This window comes from Andrographis paniculata, unplaced genomic scaffold (assembly GCF_009805555.1).
Source record: "Andrographis paniculata isolate CXL003 unplaced genomic scaffold, ASM980555v1 Contig45END, whole genome shotgun sequence".
Taxonomy (NCBI): Eukaryota; Viridiplantae; Streptophyta; class Magnoliopsida; order Lamiales; family Acanthaceae; genus Andrographis; species Andrographis paniculata.
The window spans coordinates 1,883,191-1,904,243 of NW_026137579.1; the positions used below are offsets into that span (position 1 = coordinate 1,883,191).

At 37.8% G+C, this 21,053-nt stretch overlaps 4 protein-coding genes across 9 annotated transcripts; 2 read left to right on the forward strand and 2 right to left on the reverse strand.

The window, feature by feature from the left end:
- Positions 1 to 182: 182 nt before the first annotated feature.
- On the reverse strand, positions 183 to 3,745 carry LOC127251474 (nuclear transcription factor Y subunit A-3-like). Of its 4 annotated transcripts, none has more exons than XM_051275184.1 (7): positions 3,436 to 3,745; positions 2,163 to 2,250; positions 1,472 to 1,583; positions 1,276 to 1,394; positions 1,120 to 1,203; positions 872 to 1,036; positions 183 to 769 (listed from the first exon to the last, which is right to left on the reverse strand). In XM_051275184.1, exons 3-7 carry the CDS (start codon positions 1,515 to 1,517, stop codon positions 389 to 391), a joined length of 795 nt encoding a protein of 264 aa, XP_051131141.1. In that variant the 5' UTR covers positions 1,518 to 1,583; positions 2,163 to 2,250; positions 3,436 to 3,745; the 3' UTR covers positions 183 to 388. The 4 variants fall into 4 exon arrangements, with proteins under 4 accessions (XP_051131141.1, XP_051131140.1, XP_051131139.1 ...); XM_051275183.1 differs by having other exon boundaries at positions 2,163 to 2,301; XM_051275182.1 differs by lacking the exon at positions 2,163 to 2,250 and having other exon boundaries at positions 3,436 to 3,743.
- Positions 3,746 to 5,037: 1,292 nt separating this feature from the next.
- LOC127251857 (phospholipid:diacylglycerol acyltransferase 1-like) lies at positions 5,038 to 10,586 on the reverse strand. 3 transcript variants are annotated; one of them, XM_051275766.1, is made up of 8 exons: positions 9,666 to 10,586; positions 8,342 to 8,564; positions 7,674 to 7,957; positions 6,771 to 7,092; positions 6,224 to 6,483; positions 5,594 to 6,099; positions 5,438 to 5,492; positions 5,038 to 5,354 (listed from the first exon to the last, which is right to left on the reverse strand). In XM_051275766.1, exons 1-6 carry the CDS (start codon positions 10,163 to 10,165, stop codon positions 5,616 to 5,618), a joined length of 2,073 nt encoding a protein of 690 aa, XP_051131723.1. In that variant the 5' UTR covers positions 10,166 to 10,586; the 3' UTR covers positions 5,038 to 5,354; positions 5,438 to 5,492; positions 5,594 to 5,615. The 3 variants fall into 3 exon arrangements, with proteins under 3 accessions (XP_051131723.1, XP_051131724.1, XP_051131722.1); XM_051275767.1 differs by having other exon boundaries at positions 5,038 to 5,340; positions 5,419 to 5,492; XM_051275765.1 differs by having other exon boundaries at positions 5,038 to 5,340; positions 9,666 to 10,585.
- A 2,394-nt stretch (positions 10,587 to 12,980) lies between these two features.
- On the forward strand, positions 12,981 to 17,783 carry LOC127251883 (protein Brevis radix-like 4). Its single transcript, XM_051275805.1, has 5 exons — positions 12,981 to 13,387; positions 13,512 to 13,697; positions 13,783 to 14,162; positions 16,676 to 17,218; positions 17,386 to 17,783. Exons 2-5 carry the CDS (start codon positions 13,557 to 13,559, stop codon positions 17,462 to 17,464), a joined length of 1,143 nt encoding a protein of 380 aa, XP_051131762.1. The 5' UTR covers positions 12,981 to 13,387; positions 13,512 to 13,556; the 3' UTR covers positions 17,465 to 17,783.
- Positions 17,784 to 18,257: 474 nt separating this feature from the next.
- Positions 18,258 to 19,835, forward strand: LOC127251884 (protein BIG GRAIN 1-like A). Its single transcript, XM_051275806.1, has one exon. It carries the CDS (start codon positions 18,719 to 18,721, stop codon positions 19,685 to 19,687), a length of 969 nt encoding a protein of 322 aa, XP_051131763.1. The 5' UTR covers positions 18,258 to 18,718; the 3' UTR covers positions 19,688 to 19,835.
- The last annotated feature ends 1,218 nt before the right edge of the window (positions 19,836 to 21,053 follow it).

Sequence of the window (21,053 nt, forward strand, 5' to 3'; positions counted from 1 at the left end):
CGAAACTAAAAATACCAGATCTGTAATCATATAAAATGAATTCGAATCCGGAGACAAATCAAGTATAGATATAAAGTTTAGAGTCCCAAAAAAAAATATAACAGATCCAAAGCATATCAGTCTTGAATAAAAACAAACTATTCATAACAGGTAAGAAGATAACAAAACAAGAGTCAAGAACAAAGCATAATAATCCAAAGTTATAAGTTAAAAGACTGAAAGAAAGTTCCAAGTTGCCCTATGCAGACACAAGACAATCTTAATAAGTACACAAACAAATATTTCTCATACTTTCCAAACACAGCACAAGCAGAAGAGAGTAAACAACAGCTTTAAGAACCATAAGTAACAAAGCCAAGGATGAATTGCCCGTCGGCGACCTCATCATTCACCGGACAATGGAAGCATAGTGGCGATTCCCATTATAGACAAGACTGCTGCCTCCGCTTCCTTGCATAGGAACAGAGGTCATGTGAGACGACACATTCGAAAATATGTCTTCTGCCTGCTGCTGGTGTTGAAGAACACCAACAGATGAGATCTGTAAGCCTTCAGTCATGGGAGGAGCCATATACTTGTTCGCTTCAACGTGATTCTCATTCGAGTTCATCTTAGGGTCGAACTGAATTGGATCCAGAGTCGTGTTGCTTTGAGAGATCGACGGGGGGAGGATGTCGGACTGCTGAGACTTCTTTGTGCTCAGAAAGCGCCCTCCTGATCCTCTAACTCTGTTCAGAGCGTGCTGGTGGCGAGACTCGTGCAGGTATGGCTGCGCGCGTGTGTGTATGTAATTGATCAGTTTCGAACATGATTTGTTCGCAACATTAATTGCACCGATCAACTATGAAGGAGAGAATCCACACACACTTACTTTGCGAGTTTTGACAAGCTTGTTCTGAGCTTCAAGCTTCGCACGAGTCTGCCTCCTCCGAAGAATTCCATGATACTGCTTGGCATTGACATATATGGGACCGTCCTCAGAAATATCGACAGGTAATGGGACACGGCCAGAGGATGCCGCCATCACCTGAGGAATCTGATCAAGTAACATTATTAGGAAGGATAAAGAAGAACAACCCGTAATACAGGCAACAAATAGGGAAGAATAGCGGTACTAACCATACTATGAGGGTTGTAGGAAGTATACATTCCACCATAGAAGGGATCAGGGTAAGTATACGGGAACTGCATCTGAGAAGGGAACTACAACCAACCAATTGAATCAGACTCAAAAGTATGGGAGATAAGGGGGATTTTCTTCGCACAAAAATTTACCATTGGCTGGTTTATTTCGTGTTGTGAAGCATTTGCAGACAGCTCGGGGTTGTTGGTGAACAGAGCAGCAGCCGGAAAATCTTGCCCTTGATTCACGTTCCCATAGCCTTCGTCGTGCACTGAATTGGAAGAAAGCAACTTAAATCTATTCCATAATGAGACAAGGAGAAACTATTGAGGATCCGGACATTGTTACCGGATTCTGAGGAAGCACTTTGTTCCACCGAACTTGTCTTTCCCATTAGAGTTATTTCTCAGTAAGATAGGCGAGCTATTAACAGAATTCAGAAATCGAATTGCTTCACCTTCTGGTCAAGATAAATTAATGCACTTTAGAAAATGGGAGCAATTGCAATTTAGTTGCTTCAAGACAGATGAAGAGCAGTAGATGGCGACGAAGTTTCATCGACAGAGCATTGGACATACAATCCAAAGCAGAATACTCCCAAAAATAACCATATAAAAAACTATCAATGATATGAACCACGAGCAAAATGTTGCCACGTGCCCATTTGATACAAAAAAAAAAGAAGTGATGTATGATATTCTGGTCGAGAGGATGTGTGTCTTTCTTCTGTAGACCATCATATCACAGAGACAACATACATCCAAACAAACCACCTACAATTGTGTGCTAACAACACTAAATATATCAACCAACAATGAGATCGATGATTTATGTTCCACTCTAAATTAGAGCAACTCTTAAATGGCAACTATTGGTGTCTTAAGGTATCATCAATGCATCACAAAAGGTTGGCATAAGAAGCAAATACCAATCTAGCGACAGATATACATACTAACACTAAAAAAAATAATAAATAAATAAATCTAGAATCCAACAATTAAGATGAGTACTTGTTGAAAAAACACGATGCTAGAGCCACCTGTGTTCGCCGAAACAGTGTTTTAACATACATAAAAGGGTATTGTATCGGCACAACCCAATGCAAATATGTTGATCCTCATCGACCTCTACACCACAGTTCATGGACAACAATTTGTTAATTCAGAGTCAAAGAAGCACTGCAAAGGATGAATTTCATTAATCATCTACAACTATTAGACATCAAGAATCAAATGACACATTCGAAGCGCACACAAGTCTTTACGACAATTAGTCCAACATTGTCTTAAATTGATTGAGCCCCTATATGTTGGTGAGCCCTCCACACACAAAGTTGCGACACCAAGTACTAATGTAGTAATAACCTTAACACCAAAAAATACCTAATACTACGAATTCCCCCCAATGCATAGAATGGGGCAAAATTCATAATCCTCTAGAGGAAAGGAATCTTTCTCCAAACTCAATTAAAGCCACAACTTATTTCCGAAACAATAAAAATGAGAGAATTAAAGAGCATTTAAAAAGGTTGAAGATCCAACCACCATGACATGGCAAACCTAACATCAAATAAAACCTCCCATCAAACTATGGTTAGAAAAGCTAAACTATTAAAAGCAGCAATAATTGCAGAAGAACAATAACCATTACATGAACAACACATATAACAAAAGAATGAAATAGAAATGGACCTTACTCTACTGAAAATTCACTAATCAAAACTTTTTTTCTAACCCCAGATCAGTCCCCCCATCATCCTAAATTCAACATGCATTCAATAATTATCAATCAATGCCTAAAATGAACCCACTATGACAGTGTATTAGAGCCTGGACCAGAACTACAAGAACCTTAAAGTAAATACTTCATGAATGAAAAGCCCGGAAAGTAAAGCAAACCAAAACTCTACCTAAATAAAAAAAATTCAACACTACTCAAAAAATTTCATCGACAGCAAAATTCAGGGCTTCAAATAATTACTTGAACAAAGCAGACCATTCAAAACAAACCCATATCTCTGATACGCCCAAATGCCTCAGAAACAGGAAAGAAGAACCCCAAACCAACTAAGGAAATAGAAAACCCTTTCACAAAAGTCGACAAACTTTATAGGAAGTAAAAGGTAACTAAAGTTTTTGTATCTACAGTATACAGAGCATCATTAGAACTTGAAAGAAACTCGTGTATGCTTGTGTTGTGTGGGCGTGTATATCTATATATGTGTATACACAGATATAGAGTGAAAGTGAAAGGAAAAACAGGAGAATTGGGTAGAGAGAGATAAAGAAAGAGAGAGGGAGAGAGATGGGAACCTTTAGGATCTGCTGCCAATGCTAGGAGGAACAATGGACAAAGCTGTTGGGAAGAAATTGGGTATGTTCCCCCCTCCCCCTCTTCCCCTCACTTGTGGGATTGATTCTACTCTCCCTACAAAGCAAAATAGAAATACCAATCCTTTCTTGGCTACCCACAAGGCCTCTTCCAGTCTCCTATTCCATTAATATATATACCACCACTGTTTTGGGATTTTAAAAATAAATAAAAATGGTATCTTTTATTGCCTAAAAATAATGACTAGTGCTACATAATACTGCTACAAAACAAGCAATAATAAAGACACGCAACCTCACCTCACCTCACCTCCCACCAGCACCATTGATGGAATCATTTCATTTTTAGACTTCTTTTTGGTTTCTTCGGTAATCCCTGTTTTGTTGGTTTGCACTTGATGTCTGGCTCAACCCCATGTGGCCCCCCCAACCCCCACCTCACTGTGTAGCATTTGTTTCTTTTAGAGTTTTCTTTTGGCAGTGTCAGTAGTCTCGCTTTCACTTTCAATTCCAATTTTATTTTATTCAGTTTCTTTTCTAATAGTCTTGGTCAGGGCTCCATCATGTATTAAGTTTGTTTAGACTCTGTAAAAGAATCTGAAGATGATGTGTTTTTTTGAAAAAATTAATATATTTGACTGATATTATAAAATTGTAGAGAGTTCAGTGTATCATTATTATTTTTTTTTTATAAAGTATATGAAAGAGTAAATGCAAAAAGATGGTAGGTGATAGGGAGAGCAATAGTAGTCTGCATAAATATGAATGTAATTAATATGCTAGAGACGAGCGAGAGAGAGAGAGAGAGAGAGGTGCCAATTCTTAGATGCATCTATACTGCGCCACATATTACACAACACCCATGAGTAATTTTTCTCGCCTTTTTTTTTTATGTTAGCATGAAGTATATATATATATATTTTATATAATACTCCATTAGTACAAGTTAATATAAATATATATTTATATGTATATTAGTAAAAGGATTAAAAAAAAAAAACAAACAAACAAATGGCCCACAACAATCACAACACAACACACAGAACACAGCCATTTCCATTCCCATTGGGTCCTTTGTTTTTTCCAAAGCTGTATGCCTTATTTTCAAGAAATGCTTTTGCTTTGGTGAGGTTTTTTGTGCCCAACGACTACCCCTCCCCTCTCCACATTTTTTAATATTGTTATATATATATATATATAATTACTATAGCAAAATTTAAAAGATATTTGAGAAACGACGTGGAATAATTGTGTTGTATGCTGATAAAATGAAATTCAAGACAAAAAAGTCTGTGAGGGTCTTGGTGTGAATGGTGAAGACTGAAGGGTGGGAATGAATTTAATGTGGTTTACACTTCCCCATAAAGTTTGACTCTTTCCCCTTGTAACAAAACGACAAATACTAACCCACCCCCACCCCCACCCCCACCCTCTTCCAATACTGTAGTATATTTTATTCAAATAAACTGAAACATGGGTGAATCCAATGGGGTGTGTCTGAGAGTGGTGTCACGAGCCGTTCATAGGTTCCTAAGCTAGTTCCCAAGTAAATTTAATATATTTTAAAAAATGACAGACAAGAAATGAACAAAAATTTTCATGTGACCTTGAGGGGGCAAACAGACAAAGTCCATACCAGAACAGACCAGTTGCATTTTGGTATTTTGTGCAATTCACCAACCATTTTCCAATCTTGCTAAATACTAATACTTTCAATTTGTCTATAAATCATTACTCCCTACTTACAACAATGAGCATTCGCTGCCGGAATTCTGCACCAGTTTTTGTCGAAAAACTTTTTGGCTCTGCGCCGATGCCCATATGATAATCCACATCCCCCAAGTCGTCGGCTTCTCCACCGTGTCAACGGAGAACATAATATCTCAACTGCATCAGTGTAACTAAGATTGAGAGATAGTCGAGCATTGAAAAGTTAAAAACCATAAGCTAGTTTGTGCATTTTACGTCGAATTCATATATACACCTTAATGCAGAGGAATGCTGACAATGGCGGCAAGATTCAGACAGCCTTATCGAACCTGCAGGTTAAACGTGAATTAACCATCATGTTTCTGTAACCATGAAATACATGCGCGCCCGGAATTTAAACATAGTAATAGGGATCAAGAAGACAACTTACAATATGGTACACACTAAATCTTCTAGAGTTTTAACTTAATCCTTTCTGACCACTTAAATATATCCGAATGCACTTGATCCCCTCCTATTTCTTCTCCAGTGGCCCCTGCTGCGACTCGGATGATGTCTTCAATAAGAGCAAAGTTTCCCATTATATCAACATGAGCACCACTTTGGGTACCCCTCCCCTCTAACAGAGTTGCAGGAGGAGAGTGATCATACTCCCTTATGAAGGTTCGGATTCCTGAGGGATTGAATCGAGTTTTTCCTCGCCAAGCTTTAGCAGGCATGTATCCAGCACTTAGAACTGGAACAGTTTCGTCTCCATTGACTAGATAGACACCACCTTTCAGACAATGGCTATCCTCTCCACTATCCGCTGAGGTGTCAATCTGGAAAGGAATGAAGCACTCAGCTGCAGGACTGAATTTATATACATAGGCTCTTTCAGTAGGGATCCCCACTCCATACATGGAAAAGATTTCCATGTCTGGAGCATTTGGTAATCTACAAAAAAATAAATTACAGTTTCATAAAGTTGTAGTTACCGTTTTGAAATTAAGAGGCAAATAAACAGAACTGAAACTAAAGAAGTTGAAACAAAGGGGAAATCAGAGGTAAGGAGTGTTACTTTGTTTCAAGAGGATTCGACCAATATTTGTAATGATTATACTTTTCATCATCAAGATCGTCAGCAATTCCATATGAAAAATGAGCCCCACCACGCGTCATCATTTTTGGTGCAACAAATTGAAGTAGATCCAAGATTGAATCAGCTGTGTAAACTTTGTAATCAGCCACTGCTTTTACTCCACCAATACCCATATCATGGTACTCTGTCCACACATCACGGCAGGTCGTGTTAGCCAGATTACTCCCCTTGATAGCACCCTACATGAATGATCAAAGACATAAATAAATTAGTAGTTATTTCCTTACCATCTGCATTCTTTGTAGAAGAAACAACCCTTTCTGCCTTTGTATAAAATCAAATAACTACAATTAATAAGAAATGTATATATGGAGTATAGCTCTGAAGATTTTGAGTAGCTATATATGGATATCCATGACAATCACAACGCTAAGTTGTAAAGTTCAATGAGGTTCTTTGGAAGAGCAGAGCTGGTATTTAAGAATTGGTTTCTGAAAACAATGCAGATTGTAAGTCCAGTTATTACCCTAAAATCAATTCTTTCAATATCAGATGAATGAAAATCACCAACATCCTTCCCGAATGCAATAATCCTTCCATACTTTGCATGAATAGACTTATCTAACTTCTGAGTCGTATTATGGCCAGTTGGCTGACCATTGCTGCTCCTCTTCTTTAAACTGCATACATGACCTTCTTCTGGAGACCAATCAAGTCCACCCCATATAGTTTCCCCACCCTTTGGGATCATTGACATTGTTGAGTCCCAAGTACGGGTCATTCGCATCACATGCTGCATTGTTTGAAATCCAAACACATCCATATCCAAAACACCTGGTGCAATAGCTCTGCATAAATCATAAAATACTGAGTAGACATAAAAGCACTTAGTCCTTGCACAAAGTTTGGTTCAAATAAACACAAGTTCAACAACATGCAGAGCTTTCTCACAGACTCCATGTAAACCCAATTCTACATGAGTAAAATAAAACAAAAGAAAAAAGTAATTGATTTGTGGACTCAACCATGAGTAAGCAAATATCTATTGCTAACAAGAACATAATTCACGCACATTCAATCCCCAATACCAATGTGGTTGTCTCAACCAATAAGAAATTAATATAATAAGCTTCGTAGCTGAGCTAATTGATGGCAAGGGCATAGACAGACGAAAAAATGCCATCTAGTTTAAATTATCAAAAGATATACAGAATAAAACCCAGATATCATTGTGGTTGCAATAAAATCCTGAGCTTCACAGGAACCAGGGCTAAGAAGTAATGCAGCATATGAACTTATTCACAGCACCTAGGCCCTAGTTCAGCCATTTTATAATCATGGAAAAAATAAAATAGATTGAAGGACAAGCACATTGATACAAAATTATCTAATCAGTCGATCAGCAAGGATAGAAAAACAAAACCAAAACCTTGCAATGGCTATATCCTTTGCTTCAGCAGAGAATAACCCGGAAACTGCTTTAGGAACGCCGAGAAAAGGTCCACCAATATTCATTACAGCCTTTATATGATCGGCACACCAATTCGGTCCACCCCCACCACCCATGGGAGGAGGTGCCTCCACCCACTTCATGAAATGGAGAAAATACAGGACACCCATTGAATGTGGAACAACCACCACCTTTTTACCACCACTAGTGGCAACCATCAGCTCTATATTACTTTTTATCCTGCTGAGAGTTTGGTCTCGAATCTGGTGATTGCGTGAAAAGCAAAATGTTCAAAAATAGAAATGCATGTCATTTTAAAGAATACCATGGATGGGAAAAAACACTACCATCATGCATTTGGGGTCATTCCAACACCACAAACAATTAACAAAATATTCCACAATCAAAGTGAAATGCTGCTTTTGACATGAGATCAATGGTTTCAAGTCCTGAAACCTACTACTTCCGGCGTAGAATTGCCAAAACAAGAGTTCAAATGTGTTCAATAAAATAAATATGATAAGAATGCTATCAATTAAAGATAATGAAACAATCTTGTTGTTTCGAATAAGTATAGTGTTTCTTTCAGTTAAACTGCTTGCCCTAATAGTAGATTTTCAACAAAGAGTCCAACGAAAGTAGCAGACCTCTGTATTTTGGAATGAGAGCCTCCAATCATAAGCTGCCATGTACATATTTTTGTCCTCATACCCGATCCGAGCCAAGTTGGCAATTAGAACTGCCCAAACAAAATAACCTGGTGCAAAGTAATCAGCAGCTACTAGTCCAGAAACTGGCCTAATCTTTATACCAGGAGGGTCCAATCCAGTTTCATTATCGAGTGACATGTGTTCAACCCAGCACAAGGGTCTGAAAAAATAGAATGCATACATGTAAAACACTTGAAAGATGAAATGATTAAGCAACATGAGTTAACTTGGAAAATTAAGTATCCACCTGAAAATATTTCATATTGATGCCAAAGACTCTTAGAATAACAGTGCAAAGTGAATATGAATAATCAATTGGATCAAAGAGGGTGCATAAAAGCTACCTTCTTGTTGAGCAACACTAGTATAATCCCTATATATGCGTTCCACTTACAAATCAAATAATATTCTGTATAGCATTCCTTCTTTCTTTATAAAAAGGGTAACACAATACAAGAGAACATTTCAACTCAAATTGTATTGCAATTTACATCAAATAGTAAGTAGTTCCTATTAAGTCAATAGTTCCAAGTTTGAGCAATCAGAGAACAGACCCTTAAGTTTCATCGCGCCCAACAGCAATCATAGTAAGTGTTCAATTCATGGTAAGTTAACATGTTGTAGTATATAAAATAAAATAAAATAAAAATCACCAAAAAAACAAATATGGGTCATTTAAATATATATATTATATACCTAAATACTACCGTCCAACAAACATTAACAATAAGCACAACTAGCACGTTTGTTAACACTCGGTTACAATGGCAAATAACAACTTCAAAATCCATCTTTCAATCAAAATAGTTTTAACACAATTCAAATAGTGGTTTTGGCAATTCATACATCTAACCACAGTTTTTCTTTTTAATAAAAAAACTTCTGTTTTCATAGGAAGCTGCAGTCTATGTCGTTCAAGGTTTAAAGATCGGTAATTCATATAAGCAAGGAAAAAGAAAAACAAACAATCAAAAGTCTCGGTTTTTTAGTTCTTTTATAGGAAAGTAAAAGAGAATTAACTCCCTGAGTCTAATGTAGCAATCTATAGTTTCAATAAATTCTTGTAGAAAAAGGCACTATAATAGCTACTTGCCTAGTCACAATCTAATCTCATCTTGCAAACTGCGAAAGAATCTCATGGGTATCATCAGCTTTGTCAGTTCATAAGTAATTACTAAACCGAAGTTCTAACTGCTCACGCTTATGAACACGCATTAATGATGGCGCCAAGAGGTTTAAGTCTGTACGAGTCGATTGATACCTTTTGTAAACTTCACCAAATGTACCGCCCCAAAGCCTCTTTCTGAACAAACCCTCAGCACAAGCGTGGCCTTCCCACAGCTCAAGGCCTCCGGTGACTATCCCTGGAACGAAAACCACAGGATGCTTCGCCTTCAACCCATCCTTCGCTAACTTCACCCCCGGAGGATCCGGCAACGGACCGGTGATTGCTTCCGTAACGTATTGGGGGAACGACGCCGGCATTGCGTTGTAGACAAAGAGCAGAAGCCACCACATAGAGCAGACGCATCCAACGAACCAACAACAAGTGTCGGCACAGCCCCATTTTGGCCTCTGTTTCTTCGCCGCCGGATACGAATTCGACAGCACGATGGAATTGACATCCGCATTCAAATTCGTGGAACATGAATTCGACTTCTCCGATTCGATGTAGTGCTTCTCCTTGCTCTCGTCCAATCGCGGCTCTGAATTCTCAGGCCGTCTCCCACCGGCGCCCTTCCTACGCCGCATCGCCGCCATATGCGCGCAAGTGTATCCCTATCTACACACTCGATACAGCTGTGCGCAACATGCACAGGCGTATCCAATTCAATCCGCCCTGTTTCTTCCGTGTTATCAGTCACCTCGAGTGTATCTGCTCTGTATTTTACACTCAAGAGGGCACGGAACCCCTCGATTGTTCACAATAATTAATCTTTCATATTATCAGCCATTGAAATAAACCTCCAAGGTAAATCAATCAATCAATCAATAACAAAAACCACTGCTCAAAACATCATTCAAACCCCAAACCCTAATTTCCGCGCAGAGGTGAAGGAAACCATGTCCATATACATATGTACTTTGGGGAGAGAGAAAGATGCAATCTTGAATGAATAATGTTTGAGAAGGAAATAGAATCAAAAGACTAATTTATTTTAAGGAGGATCGAGATATTTTCCGGTGCAGCGGTGCACAGCGGAGACCGATCATAATGACGCTTCTTGATGTTTGTTCCATGAAATTCCACGTCAAAACAGTCAACGATATCGAAAACGTACAAACTTAAATAGCGCTTCTGCAATTCAAAACTCGCGGATTATGTCCTTTTCTATGGACCGTTGGATTCGTCGAATATTTGGGCAACCGAGAGAATCCAACGGTGAAGATGTGAGGGTGAAGAAAAAAACAAGCGGTGAATATGTGACGCAATAAAAATGCGTGTAAAAAACCCGTGTCTATAGCTAACAGTCAATTTTGATACCATTGATCCATTTTTATTTTTTATTTTTAAAACTCTAAATAAACACGACCAATTATTTATTCTAGATTTCACGATCAATAAATATTTTATTTTATTTTTTATTATCACCAAAAAAACAAATAAATAAGTATTTAAATATTATTATTATTAAGAGAACTATTTCGTATTACTATAACATGAGAAATTTGATTGGAAGTATTATTCGATACATTGAAAAAGATTATTTATGTTACATAATTTGAAAAAACTGATCGTTTGTGACATTTTTACCCCTAAATATAATATAAATAATAATCGACATAATCGGGTGTACGGATAAGAAACTTGTGAGGTGGTTTGGACTATCATTTAAAATTTATATAATTATTTATTTCATTTTGCAATATTATTACATATAGAATATGATATTGCAGTGTGGGGGCTGTGACGTAATTTTGTTGAATCATTATGGGCGGGCGGAAACTTCAAAAACAATTTGTTTTATTCGTACCAAGATTTCTCCCATTTTCAGCAACCAAAACAGAATTTTCTTTTTATGGGTTGAGCTAATTTGATTATTTTAAAATAAATAAAAAAAATTAATATAATATTTTGTGATAAAAAAAATATATTTTATTTTATAAAATTAATAGTTTATTTGTATATTTATAAAAATTAATATAATATTTTATTTTGCAAATGAAATATTTCAAATTTGGGCTTCGCCACAGTCAGCATAATGTTTGTTAAAGCAGCCCATTCAGTCTCTCCCTCTCCCTCTCTCTTATGCCCAAAATATTTTAATTATTTTTTTTTTTTCTGTATCTGTAAAAAATGTGCATATTTTATTATTTTAATATATCTATTTGTATCATATTCAGTATATATATATTTTTTTAAAAAAATAAAATTTATACCCATTTTCTTATTGTCTATTTATACAAATATTATAGATGGATTCTATCTATTTTTATTCTCATTTTATTTTAATTTAAAAATTTATTATTAATTCTATAAAAAAATTCAAGTATATCATTATATACATATAAAATACAAATTTTATAAATAACAAATAATTAAATCTTTAACGTAAGTTTGCAAGAAAAAACAAAGATCACATGTATGACATAGAGTCAATACACACGAAGCAGATTTTTAATGCAACACACGCAAAAAATGTGCTTATGTTGTAGTATTTGAGTATAAATTGTACGTCCTTGATTATAAATTATGTTAAAATTAATTATAGATTATGCTGGTTATTCATTTTATATTGTTATTATGATAATATATAATATATAACACATAAAATTATCAAATATAATATAATTTATAATAAAAAAATAATACAATTATATGATTTTATTTAATACGATATATTTTGACATGTGTTAAATTTGGTTCGTTAGAATATCCATATATGGAAGAACACATCTCATTTGTAATACAGTGCTCTACATCTAGAGCTATATACACTCTATTTTATCGAATGCATTTTTTATTTTTAACATGCTTTTAAAGTTATGTACGAGATTGTACTAACAAAAATTCTTACGGGGCACTGACCGACGAAAAAGTGTTCGAAGAAAAATCATCTTTTTCTTTACAATTGCTATGAAACATGCAATTTGTATTTGTAGTGTATGTATGCTAATTGTCTATTTGTTACTGTCACTATTGTGATGAATTTTTTTAACCCATACAGTAAAAACAGCTTGTAATTTGATATTTTAAAACATAATGTATATCAGTATTTGTTGTTGTTTGTTTTTGCTTTGCTTTGGTGTATTTTTATTTTATTTTTAATATTTCAATGACGGAGTTAAAATTCAAAAATCACATAGTGTGTTTAATTGTAAGATTTTTTTATAATTTTATTATTTTAATTTTTTTTTTTAAATATCAAATCAAATACTTAATACATTAAAAAAAAACATCACAATATTAAAAACTATTTAAATTTAAAATTTTATTATACAAAATCAAAACTTCACATACACCCTGTAGCTATTGCAGTAATTTTGGTACAACACATTTATGTACGGATTGGGATAATGAAATTTCAAGAGACGATTATGTGAAAAAAAAAAAGAAAAAGAAAAAACAAAACGAGCTTATAAAGCAAAGGCTATGGAGTCTCAAAGCCCGAAAACCCTCAAAGCAAGCAATTTTCAAAATTCCCTTTTTTCTTTAACAATCTTCGCAGTGCTTGTCTAATCGCCCGATCTTCTTCTTCTTTTTCTTCGCGGTGCCTAAAGCCCAATTTTGTGTTCATACCTAACAGAGTCTGTGTGTATTAATATGGTGCTGGATGAATGCAGTGTTGACTCATGCTGTTTGGTACTGTATAATTAATTATGGTGAACAGGAATCTCTCTCTGTGATGGCACATTTTATGGGGCGGCATTAAATTTACATTTTCGTCACCACTAACTGCTTCTCACCTTATTCCGTTTGAGCCACTTTCTCGGTTCTACAGGATTTGTCTCCTTTTTTTTGGCGTTTCGTAATTTCCACGGGTAAGTTGATGTTGATGCTTAATATCTGGTGGTTTTGGGGAAATCAATTGGTGTTTTGAAGGGAAATTTTTTGCTAGGTGTATTGATTTTTGCTTCTGCGTTGGTGTGTCTGTTTGTGGCTTAGATTTTTGGGGAGAAGATAATTTTGAGGAATTTGATCGAAGCGAGAATGCTTACATGCGTACGTTCGAAGGAAGCGAGCGATGAGTTGCCGCCCGTTGATCGTGTTCTTCACCATCATCAATCCGACGAGAAACTCAACCCCAACGCCGGCGTCAACAAACACGCCATCAAAGCACTCTCCTCTCAGGTTTTTCATCTAATGATGTGACGGTTAGTACGCATCCCTCCGGAATTTTGCTTCTGAAAATTATGTCTATGAAAATCCTTCGTAGATCAAGGACATGGCGTTGAAGGCGTCGGGTGCTTACCGCCACTGCGTGCCAATTTCCGAGCACCGGAGGAACGGGAGCTGCGGAGGCGGCGTTACCGGTGGCGAGATGGATTCGAATTCGATTGCTTTGGAGAAGTTCCGATGGTCGTACCGTCGAACTGGAAGCTCGACGTGGGGGCGGAGGGAGCTGGAGGCGAGGCTGAAGGGAATTTCCAGCGGGGAGAGGACGCCGGCGTCGGCAAGCGGACGGCGAGTCGAGCCCGTCGTGTTCGTCGAGGAGAACGAGCCGAAGGAGTGGGTGGCTCAGGTGGAAGCCGGTGTGCTAATTACCTTTTTGTCCTTACCGCGCGGAGGCAATGATCTCAAGCGGATTCGATTCAGGTGACCCCTTTTGGTAATTTCGCACTTTATTTATTTATTTATTTTATTGCAGGAATTAAAGGTTTTGTTTGTTAGTTAAACATCAAATGCAGAATAATGAATAAAACAAAGATGAACAAATCAGATGATTCGTAGAATAGTATACTAATGGGTAGCCATGCGGACCACTTACATAATTTCCATTTCATCACCTTTTTTAGTCCAATAGTTTCTTCCTTTGAGACAAATAGTCAAATAATTAATAAATATTTAAGAACTTAATGTGATAGGAGATTATTTTACATTTTTTTTTGGGGGGGGGGGGGGGGGGGGGGAGAGAGGGGAACAAAACAAAGAATCAGTGGGAAAATATTAAATTGTGAGTGGAGCCTATGTCTTGGCATGATTGGTATAGTTAAATAGCCATCATTTAAGCTTATTAGGTGTTGAAAACATCTGCTCAATGCCTATTAATTGGGCTTTATGACCATCAGGGAAAGGCGCTTAGACATAATTAATTTCTTGTGAATATTGATGGTATTTTTTTTTTACTTGTTAAAGAGTTGTCAAAGAATTGTAGGATTGTTTGTACTTTCTAATGATTATGCAGAAATTACGATAAATCAGGGGACAAAAGGAATATAGAAAATGAGGGGTAGAAGATTTTAACCCATCAAGTCACCTTCAACTTTATGCCCTGTGGGAGCTTAAAAAATTGGAAAACATAGATGAAAACAATAAAATGCAATAAAAAGGTTCTTTTGGTTATTATTACATAAAATTGGCGACCTTCTGTTTTTATGCTCTGTCCTTTCATAGCATAAAAGGTGACTTTAAAGGTTGTAGAAGAGTTCACTAGCTTGAACAGTAAATAAACATACTGAAGAAAGATTTTTGTTGTTAGCTGGTGATTTTTTTTAGCAGCATTTTTTGGGGATTTGGCAAACTGCCATGACATTAGACAGTAAAGAATTAATATCCAGCCCCTGTTTGTGCCCATAGGAAATCAGCGTCTGTCAGTTTTTATGTTTTCTTTGGTAAGTGTCAGTGATATTGTTGTCATATGGAAAAGTTTAGAGAAAAGAAAGTTAGGCTGTAGTGCCTTTTTCTTTTTTCAAAGAAAGATCAATTTAATTTGAAAATTTAATACTAGTGTAATATTGGCATTTATATGAGCTGATATTTGGAAAAGAAATGATTGATGAGTACTGGAATTATCTGGGCTATGATGGCCTAGAACAAGTTTAGTCTAGGTAGAAGATCGATAATTCCAGCATTAAAAATAGACAGGCAATAAATTACGGAGAGATTTTAGGAAACTGCCAAATGCTGAAGCTTACCTAATACTTTGAACAAAATTCTCTACAACCGAAAATGATAATTGATAGTCACAGCCCGTCCTTGCATTGCATTTATATCTTTTTCAAAAGTCCTAAGGGCAAACCCATTGAAACTCTTTGGTGGGCCTGTTTTCATGGTGTCGGGTTCCTTTTACTACTTGTTGCTGGCCTGTCGGGGTATGGCGAGTCTATCATTTTCACGCCTGGCTCTGGTTTGTCATCTTCCTGGGAACTATTTCTTGTTTCACTCTAGGGGGAGTCGTGTTGGAAACAAAGTGCAAATCTTGTCACTCCAAAACCAGAGTGATGACAAGATAGCATCTGATCATACTGGTTTCTGAACAAGAACAAGAAGCCAGTCTAGCTGTGTGCTTTTAATTTCTTATTTCTCTTACTAGGTGAATTTTTTCTTCTTTATTTTTTTTTTACCGGGGTAAAACACTGAAACCGGGTTTTTATTCTAAGAGTATGTTATATGTGTGTTAGTTTGGTGCACATACATCACTGGTTCCTTAAATGAACAATACACTCTTGTCATGGTCCCCTATGGAGACTTCTCAAAGGTACAGAAGAAACATTAATAGCTGGAGAGAAAGGTGAAACACTACCAATTGATCACTTAATGCGTTGTCGCTGCTTTACGATAATGAACACATGGCTTTGGGCAGGTACTCTACCAAGTAGTCATGCATCAGATTCGATTTCCTTAACATTTTGGTCCATTTATGGATTGCGACTTGCGATCCATTCCATTCCCGTGACATGATTTAATCATGCTTGCTTTCTTGGCATATTGCTTCCCCCACCCCCCATTATTTCGTGGGATGGTTGTTGCATGCCCTCTAAGCAAAGTCAAATGATTTCCAATTCATACACGTGTGAACTCCAATTTTTCATTCACAGGGTCCTTAATTGGTCCGACTTAGTGGCTTTGTCAATAATATACAACAGCCCATTTGTAGTTCTAAGTATAGTTAGTGGAGATTCTTGATTGGCTTGAATGATGCAGTTAGTCTCTCACGAATTATGCTGGATTTCTTGTGACTGCTTGAGTTAAATGTGGCCTTCGACCACTTTCTTGAGATTTTTTCTCTATACAAATTACAATGTGTCAGCTGTTATATTGGGAGCTTATTGCCTCTCAGACATGATTTTGTTTTTGACCGGTTCTTGATGTTTGGCTTGTTTGTTTAGCCGAGACATGTTCAACAAATGGCAAGCTCAGAGGTGGTGGGCTGAGAACTCTGAGAAAGTGATGGAGCTTTACAACGTGCAAAGATTCAGTCCTGGTTCCATTCCTCTTCCAGCAACTCCAAGATCTGAAGATGATACCAGTTCAAAGATTGGATCTATTGGGGACAGTCCTGCAACACCGTCACTTGGTAGAGAACCGCTTCCTCATACGATAAATCGACCAAATGGAACAGGGGTGGCGTACTCCTCATCTGATTCCCTAGACCTTCAGTCGATGAATTCCCGGTCTAACTATGATTCTTGTGGCATCGCCTCAACTCCCAAGCTCTCAAACATCAGCGGTGGCACCAAGACAGAAACATCCTCAATGAATGCCTCCATGAGGACTAGCTCCTCCAGAGATGCTGATCGCTCTGAAGATATATCTGTCAGCAATGCCAGTGATTTGGAGAGCGAGTGGGTCGAGCAGGATGAGCCCGGTGTGTACATCACCATCCGGGCTCTGCCTGACGGTAAGAGAGAACTCAGGCGTGTGAGGTTCAGGTCAGTAATCAGTATTGAATTTAGATGCTATGTATTTTGAATACATAAACACAATTATACTCCACAGTCCACACTAATCTTGAATTTAGATGCTATGTATTTTGAATACATAAACACAATTATACTCCACAGTCCACACTAATCTTGGATTGCTCGTGTATATTCAGTCGAGAGCAATTCGGGGAGATACATGCTAAATTGTGGTGGGAAGAGAATCGAGCAAGGGTACACAAACAATACTTGTGATCATCCTGCACATCCAAAGCATCTGAATGCTCAGATATGCTTCATTATTTCCCAATGGCCGAGGGAGGTCCTCTTGACTACCAAAGTGGGTAAGTATTAGCTATTTTGAGAAGCCACAGATTAGTATATTACCAAGGGGAGAAGAGAACTAGAGTGAGTACTCAATTAAATTCTGGGCTTCTTTATGTTTGTATATGTATGCATGCTTGTATTTTGGGGATTCTTGAATATGGATTTACACCCTACATGGCTACATTTGCTCTAGAGGTACACCACATTTTAACTCTCCTTCAATGCAATAATTGAGAATCTATAGGTACATATAGCTGCAGCAAGTGAGTACTGACTACTGACTAGTGTGTTCACTAGAGTATTTTTTTAATTTTATTTTTTGTACTAGAGTGAAAATAGATAAAAGAATTCGATGGCTAGGAAAAGAAGGGCAACTCATGACACACAAGTATTATAATATTAGAGAGAGAGAATGAAAGATTATATATTTATGTAGTGGAGTATTAAATAAACGGGAACATCCGTATTGGAAATTCTTACACACACATGCATGCAAAGAGATTCCAAATCTGGGGAAATGAAAAAAACAAACAGGAATAAAATTGGCAACAGATACAACTCAAGCATCTTCTCATGCAACTACAAGCATATTAATTAATAAACTATATGGTGGTGTCTCCCTCTAATTTAATCTCTCACTCTCGAAGTAGGAACCTGCCATGCCAGCCCAGCATGTAAGAACCATCCCATATGATATGACCATATACCTATGGCTATGAGCCCCCCACCCGTTCTCCTCTTCACTCTGATCTGGTCTTTTGAAATGAACAAACAGTACAGTACTTGCCTGCAACACACACGCACAAAAAGGCCAGGCCAGGCCAGTCGTGGCCACTCTGTCACATCCATACCTATACATACATTTCTTACACACACATACTACCATACGCACGCGTGCTAAAGCTTCCTTTTACGGCACTTATAAATACTCTCTGCAGCACTTTCTTACACTCTGTCTACAGTTCGTTGAGTTCCCTACTCCCTCCATCTCCATCCCTCCCTACCTACTGTTCAATTTCTTCTCTCTGCTCTGATCTATCTAGTCTAATCTAATAATTTTGCTCTGTCCCCAACCAACATCCAACCCGTCTCATTTGGCTTTTTCACTTCCACACTCTCAATTTTCACTTCACTGTCTCCTCCTTCTCTTCTTCCCTGCTAATCTAATCTATTTTCTTTCCCATGGAAAGAGTGCAGCGACCCCGCCGCTGCAAAACGCCGTCGTTCTCCTCCTCCCTGCTGGACGCCATCTACCATTCCATCGACGACCAAAGAGAGGCCCGCCCCGACCGGAGGACCCACGCCGCCCAGGTCGAGGCCGAGATCGAAAGCCTCCGCCGGGCGATCATGGTCGAGAAATGGATGGAGAACTACGCCCCCCGCCACTTCTCCTCCAATTCAGCCTCCTCCACCGATTCCAGCGCCTTCTCCTCCTCCGAGACCGACTCCTCCAGATCCTCCAAACATGCCAACACCACCATCAAACCGGCGCCCAAGCGGGAGGGCCGTTTCACCAGGACGAAATCCAGGGCCATGAAGATTTACGGCGACTTGAAGAAGGTCAAGGAGCCCAGCTCCCCTGGAGGCAAAATTGCCAGTTTCTTCAACTCCATTTTCAGCCCGAGAAACCTCAAGAAAAACCAGGCCCTGGAGGACTTCCACCACCCCGTCAGGAAGTCGAGATCGATGAAAGACACGACGGCGACGGCGACGTCCTGCCTGAGCAAGAATCACTCCTCCGGCGGGGCCGGGAAATCGAAGAGATCCGTCAGGTTCTGCCCCGTCAGCGTGATTCTCGACCAGGACAGCCGACCCTGCGGCCAGAAAGACACGTACATCAACGACGGCGACGAATGCCCCGTCGGCAGCGCGTCGATTCCAAGCGTCGTCGTCGGCAGCCATTTTATTAAGAAGAATATCAACAGTTTCCGCCTGGGCGAGGGCAAGAACCTGCGGCGGCATCATGAGTTCCGAGATTTGTATGAAAATAACAACGGGAGCGACGTCGACGACCGGAGCTGCGCCAGCTCCGACCTCTTCGAGCTCGAGAACATCGGACGAGCATGTCTGTACGAGGAAGAACTGCCGGTGTACGGAACCACCAGTGTGGAGATCAACCAGGCCATTGCGAATCATCGTCAGATTTTCTGATGATATTTGCATGTACGCATGTAAAAAATAATCGACCCAATATTAATTATTATTGTTACAATTATGATTAAATCTGATTTTATTTTAAATTTAGTTCCTGAATTTGTATCACGTTGCGATGATTAACAATAACGGAATTACATTAGTTCTTGCTTGCACTTGCATCGCACATTGCTATTTAATTTGAATTCGAGGGGTAAAATAAAAGAAAATAAAATTAAGAAAATATAAAAAATAATAATAATAATAATGGGACAAGGGCAATGATGGGGAAGAGACCATATGTGTCTTTGGATTGAAGAAAATATGATTTGGCTTTAATTATTGCTTTTGAGGGATTTTTAAAATGCAATTTACAAACCACCTTATTCATGTGTCATTATGGGGACTACAAATTAACAAACACAATTTAATTTTACAGTGTATATATATGAAGATATAATTGGGTTCAGCTGTGTTCAATTGCGTGTGTACTTTTGGACAAATTTAGGGTAAAAAAGTGACATAAATCGATCACATTACATGATTGATCTTCATCTTCTGTCCAGTACTGTAATAAGAATACAGCAGTACTTAAAGTCAAAGCAAGCAAGCACACATGCATGCAATTAACACGGTGGGTTTTTTTTGTAATGAATCAATTATATAAATATAGAATGTGGTTTTGATGAGTGAGAATTGATTTTAATTGAATCGAATCACCCACAAAAGCAAAATCCTAATTAATTAATTAATTAATATTAGAAAGAATATAGAGATAGAGAGGGAATCTCAGAAAGTCAAAATATGAGCATCATTGCGCACATGCAATCCCTACTTTTGCACCAACACTTGTAGATTTTTTCAACCTTCTTTTGCAACTTTTTCGGCCTTCCTTTGCCATAATCACCTCTAATATATATATATATTTTTAAATACATATATTCCTAATTTCAACTGCTCCATTTCACACAGTAGTACAGTGCAATGCCTGATACCAAAAATCTCCCCCAACTTTTTCCTTATTTTAGTACACACACATAATATATATATATATTTACATTTTAATTAATTAATTAATTAAATATAAGATCAGAAGAGAGGTGTAGGGAGGAGACATACATATGTCCTGACCACGTGTACCACTGCATGTCGTACCAGCACAGCAATTAATTCCCTTGACACCTTTGTCTCTGCTTTGGCTGTAAAATTCAAAACTTGACCTATGTATTGTATGTATGCCTGTCCACTCCACCGTTGGGATCCTATGCATCTATGAATCTCTCAAAATTTCAATTTATTTATTAAAATTCTCAACTTTATCACGACCTTTACCATACACACATACATACGAAGTAAGTGATTTTTAAATCCACAATTAAACGTA

Bases quoted from the DNA above. Each gene is read 5' to 3' on its own strand.
- LOC127251474 (XM_051275184.1), bottom strand. From the start codon at position 1,517: ATGGGAAAGACAAGTTCGGTGGAACAAAGTGCTTCCTCAGAATCCG. The intron at 1,204-1,275 runs GTAAATTTTTGT...GGTTGGTTGTAG, and splicing joins ACGAAATAAACCAGCCAATG to TTCCCTTCTCAGATGCAGTT. The intron at 1,037-1,119 runs GTTAGTACCGCT...TTACTTGATCAG, and splicing joins CCTACAACCCTCATAGTATG to ATTCCTCAGGTGATGGCGGC.
- LOC127251884 (XM_051275806.1), top strand. From the start codon at position 18,719: ATGGAAAGAGTGCAGCGACCCCGCCGCTGCAAAACGCCGTCGTTCTCC.
- LOC127251857 (XM_051275766.1), bottom strand. From the start codon at position 10,165: ATGGCGGCGATGCGGCGTAGGAAGGGCGCCGGTGGGAGACGGCCTGAG. The intron at 7,958-8,341 runs GTCTGCTACTTT...CGCAATCACCAG, and splicing joins TCTCATTCCAAAATACAGAG to ATTCGAGACCAAACTCTCAG. The intron at 7,093-7,673 runs GTTTTGGTTTTG...TGATTTATGCAG, and splicing joins AAGGATATAGCCATTGCAAG to AGCTATTGCACCAGGTGTTT.
- LOC127251883 (XM_051275805.1), top strand. From the start codon at position 13,557: ATGCTTACATGCGTACGTTCGAAGGAAGCGAGCGATGAGTTGCCGCCC. The intron at 13,698-13,782 runs GTTTTTCATCTA...AATCCTTCGTAG, and splicing joins TCAAAGCACTCTCCTCTCAG to ATCAAGGACATGGCGTTGAA. The intron at 17,219-17,385 runs GTCAGTAATCAG...GTGTATATTCAG, and splicing joins CTCAGGCGTGTGAGGTTCAG to TCGAGAGCAATTCGGGGAGA.